Consider the following 20,575-nt stretch of genomic DNA (forward strand, 5'->3'; position numbering starts at 1 on the left):
ATATATAAAATTTTAATAAAGATAGATGATAAACCTTCATTAGCACAAAGTCTTAATGTGGATCTAAATATGTAAATAAAACATGTTTAGATACATATCTGAAAAAGAGAAATAAATTATAACTGGACTGCGCATAAGTAGAGGAATAGTGTGAACCAGCAGGGCCTTTTTCTGATGAGCTTTCATTGTAGTATAATTATTGAAGTGATGGCATGAAGAGATGTTCTATGTTCTTTATTTAAATGTATCTAAAGCTAAATAGCAGATGTTTAAGTGGGACAGGGAAAGATGACAAAAATGATACAGGGAATGAAACAAATCCCTTACAACAGGGGTGTCAAAGTCCCTCCTCAAGGGCCGCAATCTAGTCAGGTTCTCAGGATTTCCCCAATGAATATGTATGAGATCTATTAGCATACAATTAAAGCAGTGCATGCAAATAGATCTCATGCATATTCATTGGGGAAATCCTGAAAATCCGACTGGATTGTGGCCATCAAGGAGGGACTTTGACACCCCTGCCCTATGATGAAGAACCTTAACCTCCTTAGCCTTTCAACATTGAGAAGAAACAGCTGATGAAAGGTATGATTGTATAGAACTCTATCATGAGTGGCGTGGAATGGATAAATGTGCATCAGTTGTTTATTCTTTCAAAACAAATATGAGAAATTATTTTTTCCAAAGGATATGGTTAAAGTTAGTGTAGCTGAGTTTAAAAAAGGATTGGACAAGTTCCTGGAGAAAAAAAAATCAATGCACTGTTAAAGTAGACCCAAGTAAAGCTACTGCTTATTCCTAAGAGCAGGTGGCATGAGGTCTTGCTGCTTAACATAAGAATATCCATGCTGGGTCAGACCAATGGTCCATCTAGCAGAGTTCATCTAGCAGAGTGGCCAATCCATGTCACAAGTACTTGGCAAAAACCAAAATAATAGCAACATTCCATGCTACCAATCCCAGGGCAAGTAGTGGCTTCCCCTGTGTCTGTCTCAATAGTAGACTATGGACTTTTCCTCCAGGAACTTATCCAAACCTTTTTTAAAACAATCTACGTTAACCGCTGTTACTACATCCTCTGGCAGTGCATTCCAATGTTTAACTATTCTCTGAGGCCCCAGTGTTCAAAGCTCTGACAACATGGTATTAAATATCTTGTTGGAATTGATTTTTTTTAAAAAATCAGGTAATGCTCAGCACAATAGCATGCAAATGATATATCTACTATTTGTGCAGAGCAGCCCTGGAAAAAGGGGGAAGAACTGTGCCAGAAGAACAACACTAGGCATAGCTCCTCCCCCCATCCCTGCTGCCCTCCCTTCTGTCAACTCATGTTGATTGCAGCTCTGCAGCCGCTATCAGCTGAGCCGACAGGGGAACCCCTAAGCCGCTGAGCAGCAGGGGAAGCCCTGAAACTGCTGATCGGTCCTGCCAGCTCAGCTGATCAGGGATTCCCCTGCCACTCAGCTGATCAAGATGAACCAGCAGGGAGAGCAGGGGCTGTGTGCTTAGCTCCTGGTTCTTTTTTTTGGGGGGGGTGAATGGGGGGCATAAATGTTTTTATCTACTTTATTCATGTTCCATGTCTACGCTTTCATAAAACTATAAGATGGGGGGGGGGGGGGGGGAGGGAGAGATTCTGGGTTAATATGAGCACCAAAGTGAATACAACTTGTGTCATAGGTGTGGGTTTATTTCTTCTAGAATGGCAAAGGATAAGAAGAAATCCTCAATAATGAAAGAGAAAAAGAAAAGAAAGTTGCCTTTGATGACAGAGGAACAAGAGCAGCTTGTGCAAGGAACTGAACACAAGAAAAAGAAGCTTGCTAAGGTAAGAATTTGAAGGAAGAATGAAGTATGTGCTTTTCAAAGAAGACTCCCCACATTTAGAAGTGCAGTTATTGATGTGGGTTTCTGGTAAGACGTGTTATTCTACCACTAAGTTGTGCTCTTTTGGCACAGGTCCTATTTCATGCAATGAGACCTAGCTACTAATAGCTAGAATTAACAGTAAAATAATACATCTTGATGCCTGTGTTGATAACTTCCCTCCTTTGTTTGGATTCACGTTAATGGATTGAAATATCTGGGTGATCACTGTATTTGCTGTTGCAAGCACTGTTTTATGGCTTTTATCTGCAAAGCATGTTAGCATTTATAGGCCTTTAACGCTACCATTCCTAAATAATGTATAGGACATAATAAATGCTCCTAGATCTAGACAGTGGGGCCCTGATTCTGTATAGGACGCCCACCCAATAATCATTCAATAGAACATAAATACATATATTACCATAAAAACTTTACCCTATTTTAGATAATGATATCCTCCCACTCACCTCAAATATAAAATCTCAAAAATCAGATTATGACATAAATATCCTTCCCCCACCCTACCCTGAATATGTACCAAAATAAACAAAAACCTGAATCACAGTAAACACTTATTTATTATCAACTATAATGAGGTAACATAAGATGTCATTGGGCCCCCATATCAATTTTTGTATATTACCATGCCCCACATTCTCAGCATTTATTTTTTCAAGTCTATAACTAGAGCAAAGACTTAACCACCAGAATGAAAAATTTAAACGATCACAGTTCTTTCAATTTCGAGTGATCATCTGGATGGCTATCCCAGTCATTATAAGGAAAAGACGACCTCTAAGCATATCTTAAATTCGATTCGCTTTTCTATCGGGAGGCAATGTAAATCCAAAAGCAGTGGTATGATGATGTCGAATTTTGATTTGTAGAATATGAGTTTCTAGTGCAAAAGGCATATGAGTCTTTGCGAGTTTGTGTAGAAGGTGTCATCTATATTTGTTAGCTTTGCTTACTCTGACACTGCTCTGTGCCCCTCAGTTTCTCCTTCTACACGTGAGATGATGTCTTTCTAAGCTGCTCTGCTTTCATTTTATTACTTTGGGATTTTCTATTCTTTAATTTCAGAGGCTTTTTGATGTTTCAGAGGTACCAGGTTGCCTGAGTCAGCTCTGCCTTAGTGGAGACACAGACTTTTGGGAGTAAATTCTGTAAAGGATGCCTAAGTCCCGCCTACAGTTAGGCAGAACTTAGGTGTCCAAATAAAATGGTTAATAATAAATTTAAGGGTCTTAACTAGTGTTAATTGGAATTTGGACATCCAAAGGATGTGGACGTCAGTTTTAAGACGTATCCACAATTTCGTGGATGCCCATCGGAAAAAGCTGCGCCTAAGGAAGTAGGCGTGGCTTGGGAGAGGTATTCGATGTGGATGTCTGTTGAATGATTTGCATACAGTTGAACACCCAAGCACATCCACCTAATGCCTACATTGTAGGCAAATGAAAAGCAGGTCTACTTTTCAGCAGGACTTGGGTTGCAGATAGACTTGAGTTATGTGGACGAGACTTAGGTAGGCTTTGGATGTCTCCAATGCGTTTCGACAAATAGGTTAATAGGGTTTTTATTTTTGCTTTATTAAGCTCAACAGCAATGTTATGTGCTAATTATAGGAAAAGATCCATTAACTGAAGCAGAACACATGAAAAAGAGCTTTATATTTCTTGTTAAAAAGCTACCCTTTTTTTTCTGATTAAAGAGTACTGCAATGAGCTAATTCTTGAAAGAGCTGCATTAAATAAGCAAGGCTCATGGAAAAAAAAAATATATTGCACAGATAACTTCATTTCCAAAAGGTTAAAAATAGAAAAAAGAAATACAGACTTCAGCATGGCTTGTAGTTCATTGCAAATGGAGGTCTCCAGCTGCACAATGGTGACCTCATTGTGAGATCATCAAGGTGTGCAAAGGAGAGTGTGGAGCCACTTCAGGCCCTTCTTTCGTGTTTTAGGGCTCAAGTAGAAGTCTCTCTGGTTTCCTATCCTGATGTTTCTAGATTTTTGAAGGGAGTGATGTGGCAGTGACCACCAGAGTGACAGCCTTTTTCCAACTTGTTTTACATTTTCTTAATAAGGCTCCGAGTGAACCTCTGCAAGAGGCATCATTGATGGATCTTACTATCAAGACAGTGTTCCTGGTGGCTATTGCCTCAGTGAAGAGGGTTTTAGAGCTTCAGGCTCTGTCATGTTGAGAACCCTTCCTCTGGTTCACGGAGGCCGGGGTCTCTCTCTGCACAATTCCCTCTTTCTTGCCAAAGGTAGTCTTGACTTTCCACATGAATCAGGAAGTTGGGCTTCCAGCATTCCATTCCACGGGGGTCAAAAAATAAGGACAATGCTGGATGTTCGGAGAGCTCTTCTCTGTTACCCTAAAGGTGATGAATGAGTTTTACCTTTCATATCATCATTTTTTGTTAATGACTTCTAGCCGGTGAGGGAAGCTGGTCTCCAAGGCTTCTTTTGCATGATGGATTCATAGGGCAATTTCTTCCACATACATTGGGTATAGTAAGCAGCCACTGATTACTTTGAAGGCACACTCTACCAGGGGTGTGGCTTCTTTGTGGGTAGAATCCTGAGCTGTACCACCCAAGGAGATTTGTAAGGCAGCCACTTGGTCCACCCTTCATACTTTCACAAAGTTTTAAAGAATGGATATGGCTGCATGTATGGACGCTGCCTTTGGGTCTTCTATGTTGACAGCAGGCTCATCTGCCCTGCCCCTACACTAGAGAGACTGTTTTGGTATGTCCCACTAGTTCAAGACTCGTATGCCTTTTACTCTAGAAGGGAAGATTGGGTTCTTATCTCAATCTTCTTTCTGCATTTATTTTTATTTGACATACCACCTTGCCTCCACAGATATCAAGGTGGTTTACAATACATTAACTAGTAATCAGGTACTCTAAGCATTCCCTATCTGTTCAGGCAGGCTCACAATCTGAGTAGTAGAAAGGCATATGAGTCTTGACAACCTGCCTTGTCAGATGTTAGTTTCACCTGCTTACTGTCTCAGACATATGCATTCTTTTCTTATGCTTGACCTTCTCTTGTCAAACGGGTCTGAAGAGTGGTGAATACCCAGAAGTTTTCTGCAGTATCCAAAAGTGAGCCTCCTTGAGGGACGGAGCCTTGTGGTTGACGCTTCTGAATTAAAAAAAAAAAAAAAAAATTGACAGTACATGGGAGATAGAGAGTCACATCATTGTTAGTGCCGGTTGCACTCGGGTAGGTGGCGTGTTGGGTTCCACCTTGGTTTTTCTGGATTCCACCTTGGTTTTTCCAATCTTCTTTGACATGTTTGATAATTGTTTATTTGACGTTAGAGCAGACTCGTACTGAGCGGGGAGTTCCTTGTTCCCCTCTTCTTTATATTTTCCCTTTGTAGTATGTTTCAACTGCTTTTGTACGAACTGAGGAGCACAGAGCAGTGTCAGGAGGTAGATCTGAAAAATGTAGATGACACCTTCTACACAAACTTGCGAGTAGAGGTGAATAATCCACTTGGTTCAAGATTCGTATGCCTTTTTACTAGAAGATTATCAAGGTAAGAACCTAATCATCTCTGCAATGTTCTGTATCAATTGGAGTTTTTTTAATTAATTTCACCAGAATACCTGGCGGTAGTGCATTACAATAGTCCAATAGTGATAGTGTGGTTGAAATGGCTTTTCATGAGGCTGTGCACAGTGAATATTCCAGGTACAATTTAGCAGGCATTTGCTCTAATGGCCAAGCTAAGGTGCATGTTTTAGTTACCTCTTTCCCCCATTTTCCCTGGTAGCACCGCTCTACTGACGCACTTTGCTGTCTTCCATTGGCGCCATGAAGACATGCAGCTATGGTTCTCTCTTAGCCAGAGCAACAAACCCTCGGCTGGTACACAGAGACTCATGATCTTGTTTTCCTGAAAATAAATCATTTTAACGATGTTCTCTTTCGCTCTGGGAGCTCAGCATGTTTTCTTCCAGTTCATTGCATTATTATGTTTTCATTGGAAATGTAACTACATATGTGTGTTGTTTTTTCTCTTTCTTTCTGAAAGGAACATTACTCAAGCCAGCGAGTTACTATATGTAGAGGCAATTCTTTGAATACAGACTGACAGGTTTTTTTTATTTATTGTGCTGGTTTGATAAGTTCATATTTAATTTTTAGAAAAGTACCAGAATATTCTAGAGAAAGTTTATAAATGCTGATCTTTGTGAATTTTATGTCCTGATGGTTAAAGGTCACAAATAAGCTTAAGAATTCAAGACAAAGAACATTTACAAATGAATGGTACTTATATTAACCTGAAACTTGTCATATAAGTACACGTCTCAGGAAGATTTTTGATGCAAAACCAGATTAATTTGTTGCTTGGCATATTTGGGAGTATTTGCACATTTCATATAAGAAATGGGAGAACCTTTAGAGCATGTGATTTATTGAATCGCTTCTCTGCTTATTATTTTGTCCTGTTTGTGTGTTTATTTTGTTTAACTGTATGTTTGACATTTACAATTTTAAACTCTGTAAACTACTTAGACAATTTAATTAACAGTACATAAAATAACCTTGAACTTGTAGACTACCTTAATTGGTACTCTGAGGTTTAGTGGGATCTTCCATTGGGAAACTTCGGCAGCCCCAGTTGGATAATGCTTCACTTTACTTGTCTAGTTAGCCTGTTACATTTACGTATTGGTTGAGAATGTTTGCTTAGGGGGAGACATCTGAGGGACCTGTGTAGAATTTGCAGGCGCTGCTGGGACACCTTAGGACGGAGGCCCTACTTCCATCTTCAAAAGGCTGCCCATATCGGAGAGGTCTGGGAGACATCCGAGGGACCTGCATGGAATTTGCAGGCACTGCTGGTACGCTGTAGACTGGTCTGATATTGGATGGAGGCCCTGCTTTCGTCTTCAAAAGGCTACCCATATCGCAGTGTGTATGTACGTGCCTGAAGGGGCATGATCAAAGGGGCAGCTCCTACCCCTTTGGAGATGTTGAGGAGCATGGCATTCTGCTCCGCTCAAAAGGGAAAATGCAAATGAGAGAGAAAGAAACTTGCGGCTGTTACCATGATTAAGGGTCCTACAGATGTACATCTGTTGCCAACTAGAACACTGGGATCTCCTTCTATAGTGTATGCTCTTTCTTCCCCAGAGGTTTCCCTTTCATTGGGAAGAGAGTCCCCACCCCCACAACCTGTAACGCGGCAGAGTGAAATATCCGACTGACAAGGCCAAGCAGCCTGTTTAGAGTGTTGCCGGCCCGACGCTGCTTCAGTTGAAGGTAGGGCTCGCTTGCTGTTGGGAAGGGAAGGATGGAGGGTCAGCAGGGGTTTGGCTGCATGGGGGGGAGGGGCCGAGACTAAGGCTTATTTTTGTGGTAGGCCTTATTTTGGGGAAAACACAGTAGCTGTTGCTCCTTCCACATCTAGCAAAGGGGAAGCGCCTCCTTCTGAGGTATTTTATCTTTACTAAAGACAGGAGGTCAAACTGGGGCTGGCTTCACTTCTTGACCCATGCAGTGGATAGCAGAGCATCTCTTTTCTCTGATGTGTTGGAGGAGAGAGCTGCCCTCTGAAGTACAATATGTTTGTGGAAAGAATTGAAATGGTAAAGGAGAGTGGTTCCATATAACTTTAAAGCGTCAAGCTGGTTTATGTGATTGGAGTAGTAGGAGGTGCTAGTATTTTAATGTGGAAGAGGAGCATTAAATAGCTTTGTATTGGTCAATGCAATCTATGGTGATTGTTTCCATAGATACTGGCACCGAAGCCTGACTAGAATAAGGAATATGTTATTGATAAAGGTGCACAGGAGATTGCATTAAACATTTACAAATGGCCCAGATATACTAAGATTGCAAGATGTTAAATAGGCAAAGCGAAGAGAGATTTTTGTCACAGACATTGTTATTCTAACAGATGAAAGTTTTTAGTGCTAGTTTAATCAAATCAGTTGTAAAATACCCCATTACTATATAAAACCATTGCAGAAATTAACTGGCATTTATGCAAAGGTAAGAACGCCCACCATTTTCCTTTCTGTGACAGTAGAAAATGAGCAAAAGACCGCTGCTATTCAATGTATTTATAAATGATCTAGAAACGAGGACGAAGAGCGAAGTAATAAAATTCACAGATGACACCAAGCTATTCAATGGGGCTAGGACTAAAGAGGACTGCGAAGATTTACAAAGGGACCTAAACAAACTAAGGGAGTAGGCGACGAGATGGCAGATGAAGTTCAATGTAGAGAAATGCAAAGTCTTACACATAGGAAACAGAAACCCGAGGTACAGCTACACAACTGAAGGGCTGTTATTGAGTGAGAGTTCCCAAGAAAGGGACTTGGGGGTAATAATGGACATGACAATGAAGCCTTCGGCACAATGTGCAGCGGCTGCTAAGAAAGCAAATAGAATGCTAGGAATAATCAAGAAAGGTATTACAAGCAGAACGAAAGAAGTTATCCTGCCGTTGTATCGGGCGATGTTGCGCCCGCATCTGGAGTACTGCGTCCAATATTGGTCGCCATACCTAAAGAAGGATATGGCGATACTCGAGAGGGTTCAGAAGAGAGTGGCGCGTTTGATAAAAGGTATGGAAAACCTTTCATACGCTGAAAGATTAGAGAGACTGGGGCTTTTTTCGCTGGAAAAGCGGAGACAGAGGGGATATGATAGAGACCTATAAGATCACGAAGGGCATAGTGAAAGTGGAGAGGGACAGTTTCTTCAAACTTTCGACAACTACAGATTCAGAACCAATGCTAGGAAGTTCTTCTTCACCCAGCGGGTGGTGGACACCTGGAACGCGCTTCCAGAGGGAGTGATAGGACAGGGTACGGTATTGGATTTCAAGAAGGGATTGGACAATTTTCTGAAGGAAAAGGGGATAGAAGGGTATAGAAAGAGGGCTAGTGTACAGGTCCTGAACCTGATGGGCCGCCACGTGAACGGACTGCTGGGCATGATGGACCTCAGGTCTGACCCAACAGAGGCACAGCTTATGTTCTTATGTTCTTAAAAGAACATAAGAATAGCCTTAATGGGTCAGACCAATGGTCCATCAAGCCAAGTAGCCCTTTCTCATGGTGGTCAATCCAGGTCCCTAGTACCTGGCCAAAACCCAAAGGTGTAGCAATATTCCATCCTACCGATCCAGGGCAAACAGTGGCTTTCCCCCATGTCTTTCTCAATAACTGACATGCAGAATTAGTACTTGGTGGATTTGAAGAGGTGCTACCTTTCCCCCTTTCCCCCTCCACCCCTACCAAAGATCCCAGCTGACGCCTGGCTTTTCTTTCACTTCTCGGGTTCGTTCAGTATCTGATTTTGTTGGAAATCTCTTGCAGGATGCTTCATTTGATTCTCTAACAGAACCCTTTCTGTATACTTCTCAGCAGGGGAAAGGTGCATCAGTTAATCTGCTTCATTAGCAATGCCTTATCTCCTACAGGTCTCCTTCCCTGCCTCCTTCCCAATCCTACACTGCTTCTGCCTTCTTTTGCCCCTTTGTGGAGATGTGATGAGACCACAATCATTTATAAATATGATAAATAGCACCGTCCCAATACAGATCCCTGCGGCACTTCATTATTTACCTTTCTCCATTGAGGAAAAGTGGCCATTTATCCCTACCCTCTGTTTTCTGTCAAATAGTCAATCCATAATCCACAGCAGAACTTTGTCTCCTATCCCATAACTCTTTAAGTTTACTAAGAGTCTCTCATGAGGAACTTTGTTAAAAGTTTTCTGAAAGTCTAATCAGACATGGAGAACTCTGGTCCTCGAGGGCCGGAATCCAGTTGAGTTTTCAGGATTTCCCAAATGACTATGCATGAGATCTATTTACATGCACTGCTTTCAGTGCATATTCATTGGGGAAATTCTGAAAACTCGATTGGATTCCGGCCCTCGAGGACCGCAGTTGCCCATGTCTGGTCTAGATACTCTACATGTATTGGCTCACCTTTATCCGCATGTTCACCTTCAAAGAAATCAAGCAAATTGGTGAGGCTTGTCCTCCGCAGGAGCCAAAGGGTCCCAATGAGACTGGGATATGTAGGTGTACAGCAGACTCTGCCTCTTTTACCATGACTGGGCCTTTATAATAAACCCCAAAAAAAACCCTTTATAATAAACCTCTGACTAATGGGTTCTGGAGGTAGTTCAACAAGGATATGACAGGGTCAAGGCTGGTACTTTATTTATTTATTTTTCTTATTTTTGTAATTTCCAAGATGGATGGCTACTTCTGTCCCATCTTGGATCTGAAGCGAGTAATGCCTCCCACTTGAGTTTCTCAACTTCTTTAGATCTGGCAGAGGCCTATCTTCATATTGCGATTGAGGAGGCTCACGAGTGCTTCCAGCCTTTCTGTGTTCTAGCCAGGCATTTTAAATTCAAGGCTCTGCCCTTCGGCCTGGCCTTAGCATCCTTATACCTTTTCCAAGGAGCATCCTTACTTGAACCACTGGCTTATTTGGACCAATTCAGAAGTGGGTTCTAAGGGAGCAGTGACAGCAGCAATCTGCCTGTTGGAGCATCTCAGTTTGGTAATGACTTAATCAGTTGGTACCCTCGCATGAACCTTGGAGTGAAGCTAAGCATTTCTTTGTCATAATCTTCATAGTCTGGACTGGCCCCCATAGCCCCTTGTATGTTATCTCTCTTTTGATTAACTTGCATTGGCTACCTATACATTATAGGTGCCAGTATAAAATTCTGTCTGACCTTCAAGGTCTTACATCTAGGGACACCATCATATCTATCACATGTCACTATCTTTTATACTCTGTTTTGTCTCTTACATTCTTTAGATTCTCATAAGTTGGTCCTCCCTTCCCCTAGATTAGCTCATTATGAGTGCACCCTATTTATCTCTTTCATTTATCTTCGTGCTGAGCCTACATTTCCAAAATTAAAATCCATCATTGAAGGCCTACTTTTTTCAACTTGCCTTTAATACCCCTCTCTCACTGTTGACTTGTTGACTATGGGGTGTAGACCTGGGGATGAGAGCAGTGCACATGGCTCAATTTCTGTTGATCTTTACTTGAGTATTTGATTTAGCCTCTGTCCTTTTTATAAATGGTGTTCCTTTCTTATGATGATGATATAGGTTGTTGTTGTTGTTTTTTTTTTTTTTGTAAGCTGCTTTGACCTTTTGCATGTTTTGGGATATAAAGTATTCAATAAACATAAACAGATCTAGTTTGCCTGCTGAAGGGACCACTGCTCCCTCTTCCATGTGGACAGAGGGATTCTGAGGCGGGGTCCAATTGTCATGGTGTCACCTGAAAACAAGGGTTACAAGGCCTTGGTCTTTGTTATTCTGCTAAAGGCCCAAAGACAGTGTACATCCCTATTGTACATCCAGGTGCACCAGGTCTTTGAAGGTAGTGCACCAAGTGTGATCTTTCCCCAAGGCATGCAGATATGTTCTCTCTTCTGGCATTTCTGCAAAAGGAACTGAAGCAGAATTTGGCTTTCAGTTACTTGAAGGTCTAGATGGTAGCCCTTTTTTCTTTAAGGAGAAAAATGCAAGGAGTGTTTCTTGCAGTGGATGCAGATGTGCATTTTTTTGGTGTAGATGGAGTACATTTGGGCCCCCACTCTGTGCTGTATTGCTACAGTAGGATCTCAACCTGGTCCTCAACAAGAGTGATGTTTTAAGTCCTTGAAATGGGACTTTTTGAAGAACCACACCCTAAAGATGGATTTTCTAATTGTCATTTTACTCAGCCAGGAGAGTGTCTTGAGTTGCAGGCTCTATCTTGCAGGGAGTATTTGTCTTCTATAGAGGAAACTATGTCTCTTCATGCAGTTCTATCATTCTTATCAAGAATGGTTTCTCCTTTTCATGTAAATCAGGTGGGGTCACTCAAGTTTTTTGGCAAAGAGAGTCTTGGATTTAGCATGGACGCTTCATAAGTTGGTTGTGTGTGAGGTGTTTTTTTAGTATCTGGAGGCTACAGTTTCATTCCAGAACTTTGATAAACTCTTCATATTTTGTTTCGTGATCTATTCTGCATAAAGGAGAGGCAGTTTCTGTGTCTTCTCTAATTTGAGGTGGTTTGCATCTTTGATTGGAAAGCTGTTTTGCATAGACTCTGTGCACCTTGCATGCAAGTTAAGGCAACTTCCTTGAGTTGAGGTCCAAGTGGTTACGCCTGAGGACATTTGCAAAGGGACAACTTGGCCATCATTACATACTGTTTTTTGGAAGCACTACAAGACTGAACTTCTAGCTGTGGGCAACATTGTCTTTGGCAGGGCTGAGATAAGGGCACTTTGTCTTCCTATTCCTTATAGTGTAGTGCTTTTGTTCATCCTATTGGTCTGAACTGGTGTAGCAGGATGAAAAGGAAGGTAAAGTTTATTCATACCTGTTAATTTTTTTTCCCCTTAAATCCTGATAGACTAGCATGGGGCCCACCTTGGAAAATTATGGCATTAGAAAATCTTCTTGGGGATCTGTTTGTTTTTTCTCTTTTGCCCTGTTGTAAATAAGTTTTAAGTACTGGGTTTATTAGTACATTCTGCATTGGTTCCCAAGGGTTTTTTTTAGTTGCGAGCCTGCATTGTACTGCTTTGGCATAAGGATATTGAAAAGTTACAGGCTGCAACAGTACTTATACCAGTGAAGTCGCTGGAAGAGTTCAGTTTCTCTACCTCCATCTGCTAATATGGCACACAACCCACTGATCTGAATTGGTCTATCAGGATTCAAGGAAAGGAAAGTAACAGGTATGAATACATTTTACCTTTTATGAATGTAAAGTGGTTGGTAGCAACACAAAGGAGAGATAACTTGCTATTACAAGCTTGGAATGAAGAGTGGTGATATCCAAAATATAAAATTTTGGCATATCTGTTGGGGGGAAAAAGGACAGATTCTATTCTTTTTGTAACTTTCTGCTTGGAAGGGACATAATCTTCAGAACTGGAATATTGTCAAAACGTACTGAGAGCATGTGACATCTGGCATGATTTTTGGATGTGATATTTAGTTCCCATAATATTCTGCGTGGGATTGCAAGACATGTTATTTATTTTCATTTTAGTATTTAGCTCACGCCTTTCCAGTGGTAATTCGATTCAATGGCATCCTGTAAAAACATTTAAACGAGCAAAGGTAGAGTGCTTTCTTCTGATTTTTTTTGTGACACCCAGCCGTTCTTTGAGAGCAGCAGTCTCTCTCCATCAATAGACTTTAAGGACCAATTAGATAAACCATGATCTCTGATAGCTTAACTACAGTGGATTCTTATATTGAGCCATGGTGATAGGCTGCATGATTTCTGGAAGTTCCTTCCCAGGGGCCATTCTCCTAAGATTTCATGGTAAATCAGCTTGTGTCCTGTCTTCCATTTTTTATTATAATATGGATTTGCAGTATGATATTCACCTTGTAAGTCAATATTATTAATAACATTTTATTTCATGTAGGATATGCAAATTGAATTCCCTACGTAGGACTAAGAGTAGTAAATCTTTAGGTTAGAACAGAGGTAGATCTTTGTCTCTTCTGAAATTTTAACTTATTTTTTAAGTGCTATTGGACATATGCCATGCTGTACAGTGGTGATAACTATACAGGTACAAGATGTCCATTCTTTGAAGAGCTCAGAACCTAAATAGTATCTGAGGCAGTGAGAAATAAAGTGACTTTTTTTTCCCAAGATTACCAAGCCCCTAAGTCTATGAACTTGCACATGTAAGTTATGGAATACAGTAGAACCTTGGTTTACGAGCATAAATCGTTCCAGAAGTATGCTCGTAAACCAAATTACTCGTCCGAGATTCTCAGATTCAGAATCTCAGAGAGAGCGAGACCAGAAGGCCTTGAGCATGCGCAAATGCTCAAGGCCCAGTCCAGCCCAGCACAGGCAAGATGAAAGATCTCCGATGCACTGCCCGGCCCAGCACAGAAGAGGGAGGATCTTTGGGCACCGGCACTGACATGTCCTGTGCGTTGGTGCTGGTGCCCAATCGGGGTAAGGGATGTCGTTTCAGTGCTCGGGGGATGTAGGATCAAGGGGGGTGTGGACGTGAGCGGGGGGGATGCCGGATCGCGGGGGTGGCGCTCGTAAATCGAGTCAAACTCACTTTCTGAGGTGCCGATTTTGCGAATGTTTTGCAAAACACTCGCAAACCGGTGCAATCGTACTGTCATTTGCACATGTAACTTAAGTAGTTACTAATTGGAATGAACTATCAGTGTTAGTTCAGTTCGACAGAACTCTGCAAAAACATTCATGGGGTGTGCATGTTCACACAGTGCAATCATGGCTGGTTGGCACCAAGGCTGCCTCCAAGGACTGGCCGTCTTCGTACAAGCTTTTTTTTGCTACTTCAGCTTGTCTGCGGTGTTCTTTGCTCATTCATTTAAAGACAATAGACTGTTTTCAGTCCAATTCTTTATATGTGAGTTTCAAACCATTGGACCTCTGAGGAAGGCGTGTTCGCCGAAACACGGACCGTGTAGGGTCCGGTTGGATTTTTACCACTGTATGTTTTTATCATTGTATTTTCATGTTTTTATATGTCAGTGTATAATAAATTATCTCCAGAACATATGTATCCACAGTTTTTTGTTTTTGTTTTCATCGGTGGATTGTTTTCACTGTGAATTATTGGGTTTCCCCATTTTTCTTTGTTGGGCAGACTAGATGAGCCATTTGGCCTTTATCTGTCATCATGTTACAATGTTTCATTAACCATAAAGCCCTATGACCTCACAATGCAGGTGTAAAGAGCCTTAGCCTATAGGAAGAGGAGATGCAAATGTTAAGAGCCTTAGCCAATAAGGAGAGAGATAATGGTTACTGAAGATGGGCATTTTATTGCTACTTCAGCTTGTCTGCGGTGTTCTTTGCTCATTCATTTAAAGACAATAGAATGTTTTCAGTCCAATTCTTTATATGTGAGTTTCAAACCATTGGACCTCTGAGGAAGGCGTGTTCACCGAAACACGGACCGTGTAGGGTCCGGTTGGATTTTTACCACTGTATGTTTTTATCATTGTATTTTCATGTTTTTATATGTCAGTGTATAATAAATTATCTCCAGAACATCTGTATCCACAGTTTTTTGTTTTTGTTTTCATCGGTGGATTGTTTTCACTGTGGATTATTGGGTCTCCCCATTTTTCTTTGTTGGGCAGACTAGATGAGCCATTTGGCCTTTTTCTGTCATCATGTTACAATGTTTTATTAACCATAAAGCCCTATGACCTCACAATGCAGGTGTAAAGAGCCTTAGCCTATAGGAAGAGGAGATGCAAATGTTAAGAGCCTTAGCCAATAAGGAGAGAGATAATGGTTACTGAAGATGGGCATTTTATTGCTACTTCAGCTTGTCTGCGGTGTTCTTTGCTCACATTTTTAAAGACAATAGAATGTTTTCAGTCCAATTCTTTATATGTGAGTTTGCAAACCATTGGACCCCTGAGGAAGGCGTGTTCGCCGAAACATGGACCATGTAGGGTCCGGGTGGATTTTTATCACTGTATTTTTTATCATTGTACTTTTTTCATTTAATTTTTATGGTTTTATATGTCAGTGTTTAATAAATTATCTCCAGAACATCTGTATCCACAGTTTTTTGTTTTTATCGGTGGATTGTTTTCACTGTGGATCATCGGGTCTCCCCATTTTTCTTTGTTGTGCAACAAGTTCTAAAAACCAACAGTTTTCCAGGTTTACAAATATTTTTGTGAGCAACCATGCAAAATCTGTGAGCGACGCTCCTAGAATGTATGAGCATTTTGCTCGCGTGCACTGCGTAAAGAGAACCTAGGTTGGCACTAATTTATCAGTTTTGTGCTTTGGCACAATTAGGCCCAGATTCACTAAAGATAGCGACACAATTGCTGTTGGCCGATTTTCAAACAGCGATTGATTCACTGTCAAGTTTTGGCCCTAACCCCCATGAATATAGAAGGGGGAGTAAGACCTTGGAGAAGAGATTAAGATCAATTTTTATTGATTTTTGCTTATTCTGACAGTTGTTTTGTTTTATTATTAAGTATGTTTTATTGTGAGACGTTTAGGCTTTTAAGCAGATTATAAATTAAATAAATGCATTCATGTCAGTAGGTTGAATTAGTGAATTAGGGTGGTTGGCGCTAACACTAAGGGGGTCCTTTTATCAAGCCGCGCTAGCGGGGTTAGTGTGTCGGACATTTCATCACGCGCTAACCCCTGCGGCTGGCTAAAAAACTTAACGCCTGCTCAATGCAGGCGTTAGCGGCTAGTATGTCAGGCGCCCTATTACGCGCGTCAAACCCCTACCGCAGCTTGATAAAAGGACCCCTAAGATTTAATAATATAATTATGGGTGGGGTGGCTCAGAGCCCACTTAGAACTATTAAAGGGGGCTCTGTGTGGTAAAGGTTGAGGTTCACGGATGCTCAGAGGCCATCAAAGTCAACACACTTACAGCCAGTGTGATTTGTTTGGCCATGAGCTTTTGACTTTCTTGCTGATTTACTGATAGCCCAACGCTCAGTGTATCTCAAACACATTATATGTGAAGGTTAAGCTGAGTTGTCTTGTGCTGCTTTGAAAATTATTTATGGCGTGGTATGACCAGATTTCCCAGGATGGGGTAGTTGCAGCTGGGAAAATAGCGATACTTTGAAGATACTTTTCCCAGGCAGGAAACTTGCATCTCCAACTGTGTTCTGTGTAAACAAATCATAGAATGCTTAATAATGCAGAAAAGCGCAGAGAAGTTAAATATACTCTTGATTTAAACAGGCAGAATAACGCAATATGATTTCACCGCTTTCTTTGCCAGTGGAATACTCATGTGTTAAAAAGTGACTTATTGATTGCTTTTTACTTTTGTTTTCCAAATTGCAACCTATACCCATCGGTGTTGTGATATAGCCTCCTTGTTTTTTTTTATGCAGCATGTGGGAGAATGGGGTTTCAATTTAGCTTATGCCTTTTCATTAATACCTATCTTTAGAGGGTCCGCAATATAATTTTGTACCTGATGCAATGAAGTGTTAAGTGATTTCCCCAGGATTACAAGGAGTGCTACTGGGATTTGAACCATGGTTTCCTTGGTTTGCAGCCAACTGCTCTATTCATGAGTAGGGTTACCAGAAGTCTGGATTTACCTGGACAGGTCCTTTTTTTAGAGGACTGTCCAGACGGCTTTTCGAAATCCGACATTTTGTCCGGGTTTTGAGTTCGGGGCCGTTTCTGGAGGGCATCTGTGCATGCATGGATGCAACGTGGTGACATCACACACATGCGTGTGAGATCACCACATTACATCCGGGCATGTGCAGATGCCCTCCAGATGTGGCCCATAGAAATGATTTGTTGGGGGACTGAATGAGGAAGGGCTGTGGGCAGGACTGGGGCGGAACTGGGTGGGATCAAGTGTCCTATTTTTGCACAGCAAAAATCTGGTAACCCTAACCATGAGGTACTTCTCCACTTAAATTCTCATTTTCTCTCTCTCTCTCCCCTATCCTCTCCCTCCCTTTCTCTCTCTCTTCCCCCCCCTCTCTCTCTTTCTCCCCCTCTCCCTCCCTCTCTCTCTCTCCCCCCTTTCTCTTTCTCCTCCTCTCTCTCCCCCCCCCTTCTCTCTCTCTCTCTCTCCCTTAAGTTTGTGAATTCCTAAGTTGTTGATGAATGAAGATTAGCCGTTGTCAGATGTGGTAGTGGAGTGGCTTTCTTCTTTGGAGTTAACCTTGGATGAATTATCTCCACTCTAAACTGTGCAGTGTACTGATAGGGCGTTATAGTCCTTGGTACTCTGCAGAGGTAAGACAGGCTAAGAGAGAACTACGTAAAAAAGAGCGACAGTGGAGGAACTGCCCCAATTCATTTACACAGGAATTGGAGAGGCATTAGTTGGATATAAGACCTTGGTTATAACTACTAAGAAAAAGTATTTCGATGAAAGGATAGCTGCAGCTCCTTTGGGATCTAAAGGATTGTTTTCGATTGTCAACTCTTTTGTGCCCCTCCTTTGAATACATCTAGATTTCCAACTTGTGATCAGTTTGTAGATTATTTATTGACAAAGTCAATGAGTTTAGGTAAGGTGTCTTTTTGTTGGGGCCTTATAAGGATAGCTTTGAGATTAATGAGGTCTGGGCCCAATTTTCATCAATTGTATTGCAGATGTAATTCAAGCTATTGAGTCTGTGAGTAATTCCAACTGTCCTTTGAATGTGTGTGTTCCAGGAGTACTTAAATCTTTGAAGGCAGAGATTGCTCCATCAATGGAGGGTATTATTAATCACTAGTCTTTAAGCCTGTTACATTAACGGGTGCTAGAATAGATGTGTGTGTCTGTCTTTCTTTCTCTCTCCTTGGCCGCTTTCTGCCTGTCTTTCTTTTTTTTCTGTCTCTCTCCTTGGCTGCTATATGTCTGTCTGTTTGATTCCTTGGCCGTTGTCTGTCTGTCTGTCTGTCTCTCTCCTTGTCCGCTGTCTGTTTTTTCTTTCTTTCAATCTCTCTCCCTGGCCCCCTGTCCTTCTGTGTGTGTCTTTCACTCCCACCTACCTGTCTTTCATTGTGTCAGTCTGTCAGTGTTCCGTCTGTTTTTTTTTTTTTCTTTTCTTTCAATCTCTCTCCCTGTCAATTATCGTGCCTCATCCTACCTTTTATTTTTATCACGCGTTGTGTTGGGAAGGGCAACCGGCACACAGTAACCGCTGCTGAATACTGTGTGCAATTCTGGAGGCCACATTACCGTAAGGATGTGCTCAGAATTGAATCGGTTCAGCGGATGGCCACCAGGATGGTCTCGGGGCTAAAGGGTCTCCCGTACGAAGAAAGACTGAGCAAATTGCAGCTCTACACTCTCGAAGAGCATAGGGAGAGGGGAGACATGATTGAGACATTTAAATACATCACAGGACGGGTCGAGGTGGAAGATGAAGTCTTTCTTCTCAAGGGACCCTTGACCACAAGAGGACATCCGCTCAAACTCAGGGGAGGGAAGTTTCGTGGAGACGCCAGGAAGTACTTCTTCGCAGAGAGAGTGATTGAGCATTGGAACAAGCTTCCAGTGCAGGTGGTCGAGGCACGCAGCATCCCAGACTTCAAGAACAAATGGGATACCTATGTGGGATCCCTACGAGGGTCATGCCAAGGGATAGGGTCACTAGGGTATGGACTTGAATGAGCAGGTCAGTAGAGTGACAGTATAATTACAATTATACTTTAGGGGGTCAGTAGACTTAAGAGGGTGGGCAAATGGTGTGGGCAGACTTGATGGGCTGTAGCCCTTATCTGCCGTCATCTTTCTATGTTTCTATGGATTAGGTTAAACCGCCACTCGAAGCAAATCATCATGTGCCACACGCTTTACAATTTCTCTGCCTGCCACGGAGCCACGAAAATTGAAGTGCACATGCGCGCTAAGGGTATTATTATATAGGATTCTTTGGTTACAGGTTTTGTTCCTGATATGTTGAAGCAGGCAGCAATCTGCCCTCTTTTTAAGGGTTTTTCTCTTGATATTACAAAGGCGGAAAATTGTCGGCCTATTTTGAATCTCATTTTTATGTCTAAGGTGATGGAGAAAGTTGTGTTGTAGCAAGTAGAGGATTTTGTGATATCCCAAGGTTGTTTGGATGAATTCCAATTTGGATTTCGCCAAGGCCACAACACAGAGTTGCTTTTATTATCTCTTTGTGAGGAGATTCAGAAAGGGCTTGATAAGGGGAAACGATACTTGTTGGTATCGCTTGATGTGGCTACAGAATTCGACAATGTTAATCATGTAGTGCTTTTTGAGTGGTTGCGCTCCTTTGGCATTTCTGGAACAGTGTTTAGATTGTTTCAATCGGTCCTTTCTAATCAGAGCTTTTGTGGTGTAAGTGGGAATTTAAGATCAGATTTTTTTTCTACGTGACCAGTGGGGTGCTTCAGGGTTCTTCCCTGTTTAATTTGCTTATGGCACCCATTGATAAGTTATATGCGGATGATCTGCAATTTTTTTTTTAAGTTTCCTTTTGATTGTGAGCAAGGTTTTTGTTTACTGACTTTATTTGAATGCCATTGTGAACTGGATGACAATTAATTGTCTATACAGTATTTGAATGTTTCTAAAACTAAGATTTTGTGGCTGTCAGTGTTTGGGAAATTGGGATCTCCTCGGTCTTTGTATAAGATGGGGTTCAGATTTCAGGGCAACATGAGATGAAAAAACTTTGGGGTTTTATTAGACTCCTCACTGTCATTTAAGGATCACATTGCTGTTGTAGTTAGAAATGTATTTTTTAAAGATTTGTTTAGTATTGAAATGACGGGATTTGCTCTCTTCCACCAATTTTCATCAGGCTATGCAAAATTATGTATTACCGCATCTTGGTTATTGCAATGCTGTTTTGTGTGGGCTGCCTAAGAAGTCATTGTGGCCCTAGCAAATGGCCCAGAATGCGGCAGGGCAAGTGATTGGTGGCATTGTGAACATGTGTCCCCTTTATTGACTGATTTCCATTGGCTGCCGATTGTTTGGAGGATTCAGTTCAAGCTTGTGGTTTTAGTGTATACATCACGTTTTGCTTGAGGTGGCTGCTAATCTGATTTGTACATATAAGCTTTCCCACTTTTTGCGTTCTCAGTCCATGCAGTTATTGGAAATACCCTCATTACGACAATTAAATAATGTGTCTATTTGCGCTCGAGTTTTTGTGTGAAAGGCCCTTGATT

General features: G+C 41.6%; 1 protein-coding gene across 2 annotated transcripts in view; it reads left to right on the top strand.

Annotated features, from left to right (window-relative positions):
- The window catches only part of C11H7orf50 (chromosome 11 C7orf50 homolog), a 293,434-nt gene that overhangs the window by 2,220 nt on the left and 270,639 nt on the right, over positions 1-20,575 (top strand). For both annotated transcript variants that reach the window (XM_033914814.1, XM_033914813.1), the window contains exon 2: positions 1,705-1,831. In XM_033914814.1, the coding sequence (XP_033770705.1) occupies positions 1,706-1,831 (126 nt within the window). In that variant the 5' untranslated portion in view covers position 1,705. The remainder of the gene's footprint in view (positions 1-1,704; positions 1,832-20,575) is intronic.

The sequence above is a fragment of the Geotrypetes seraphini genome, chromosome 11 (assembly GCF_902459505.1).
Source record: "Geotrypetes seraphini chromosome 11, aGeoSer1.1, whole genome shotgun sequence".
Lineage (NCBI taxonomy): Eukaryota > Metazoa > Chordata > Amphibia > Gymnophiona > Dermophiidae > Geotrypetes > Geotrypetes seraphini.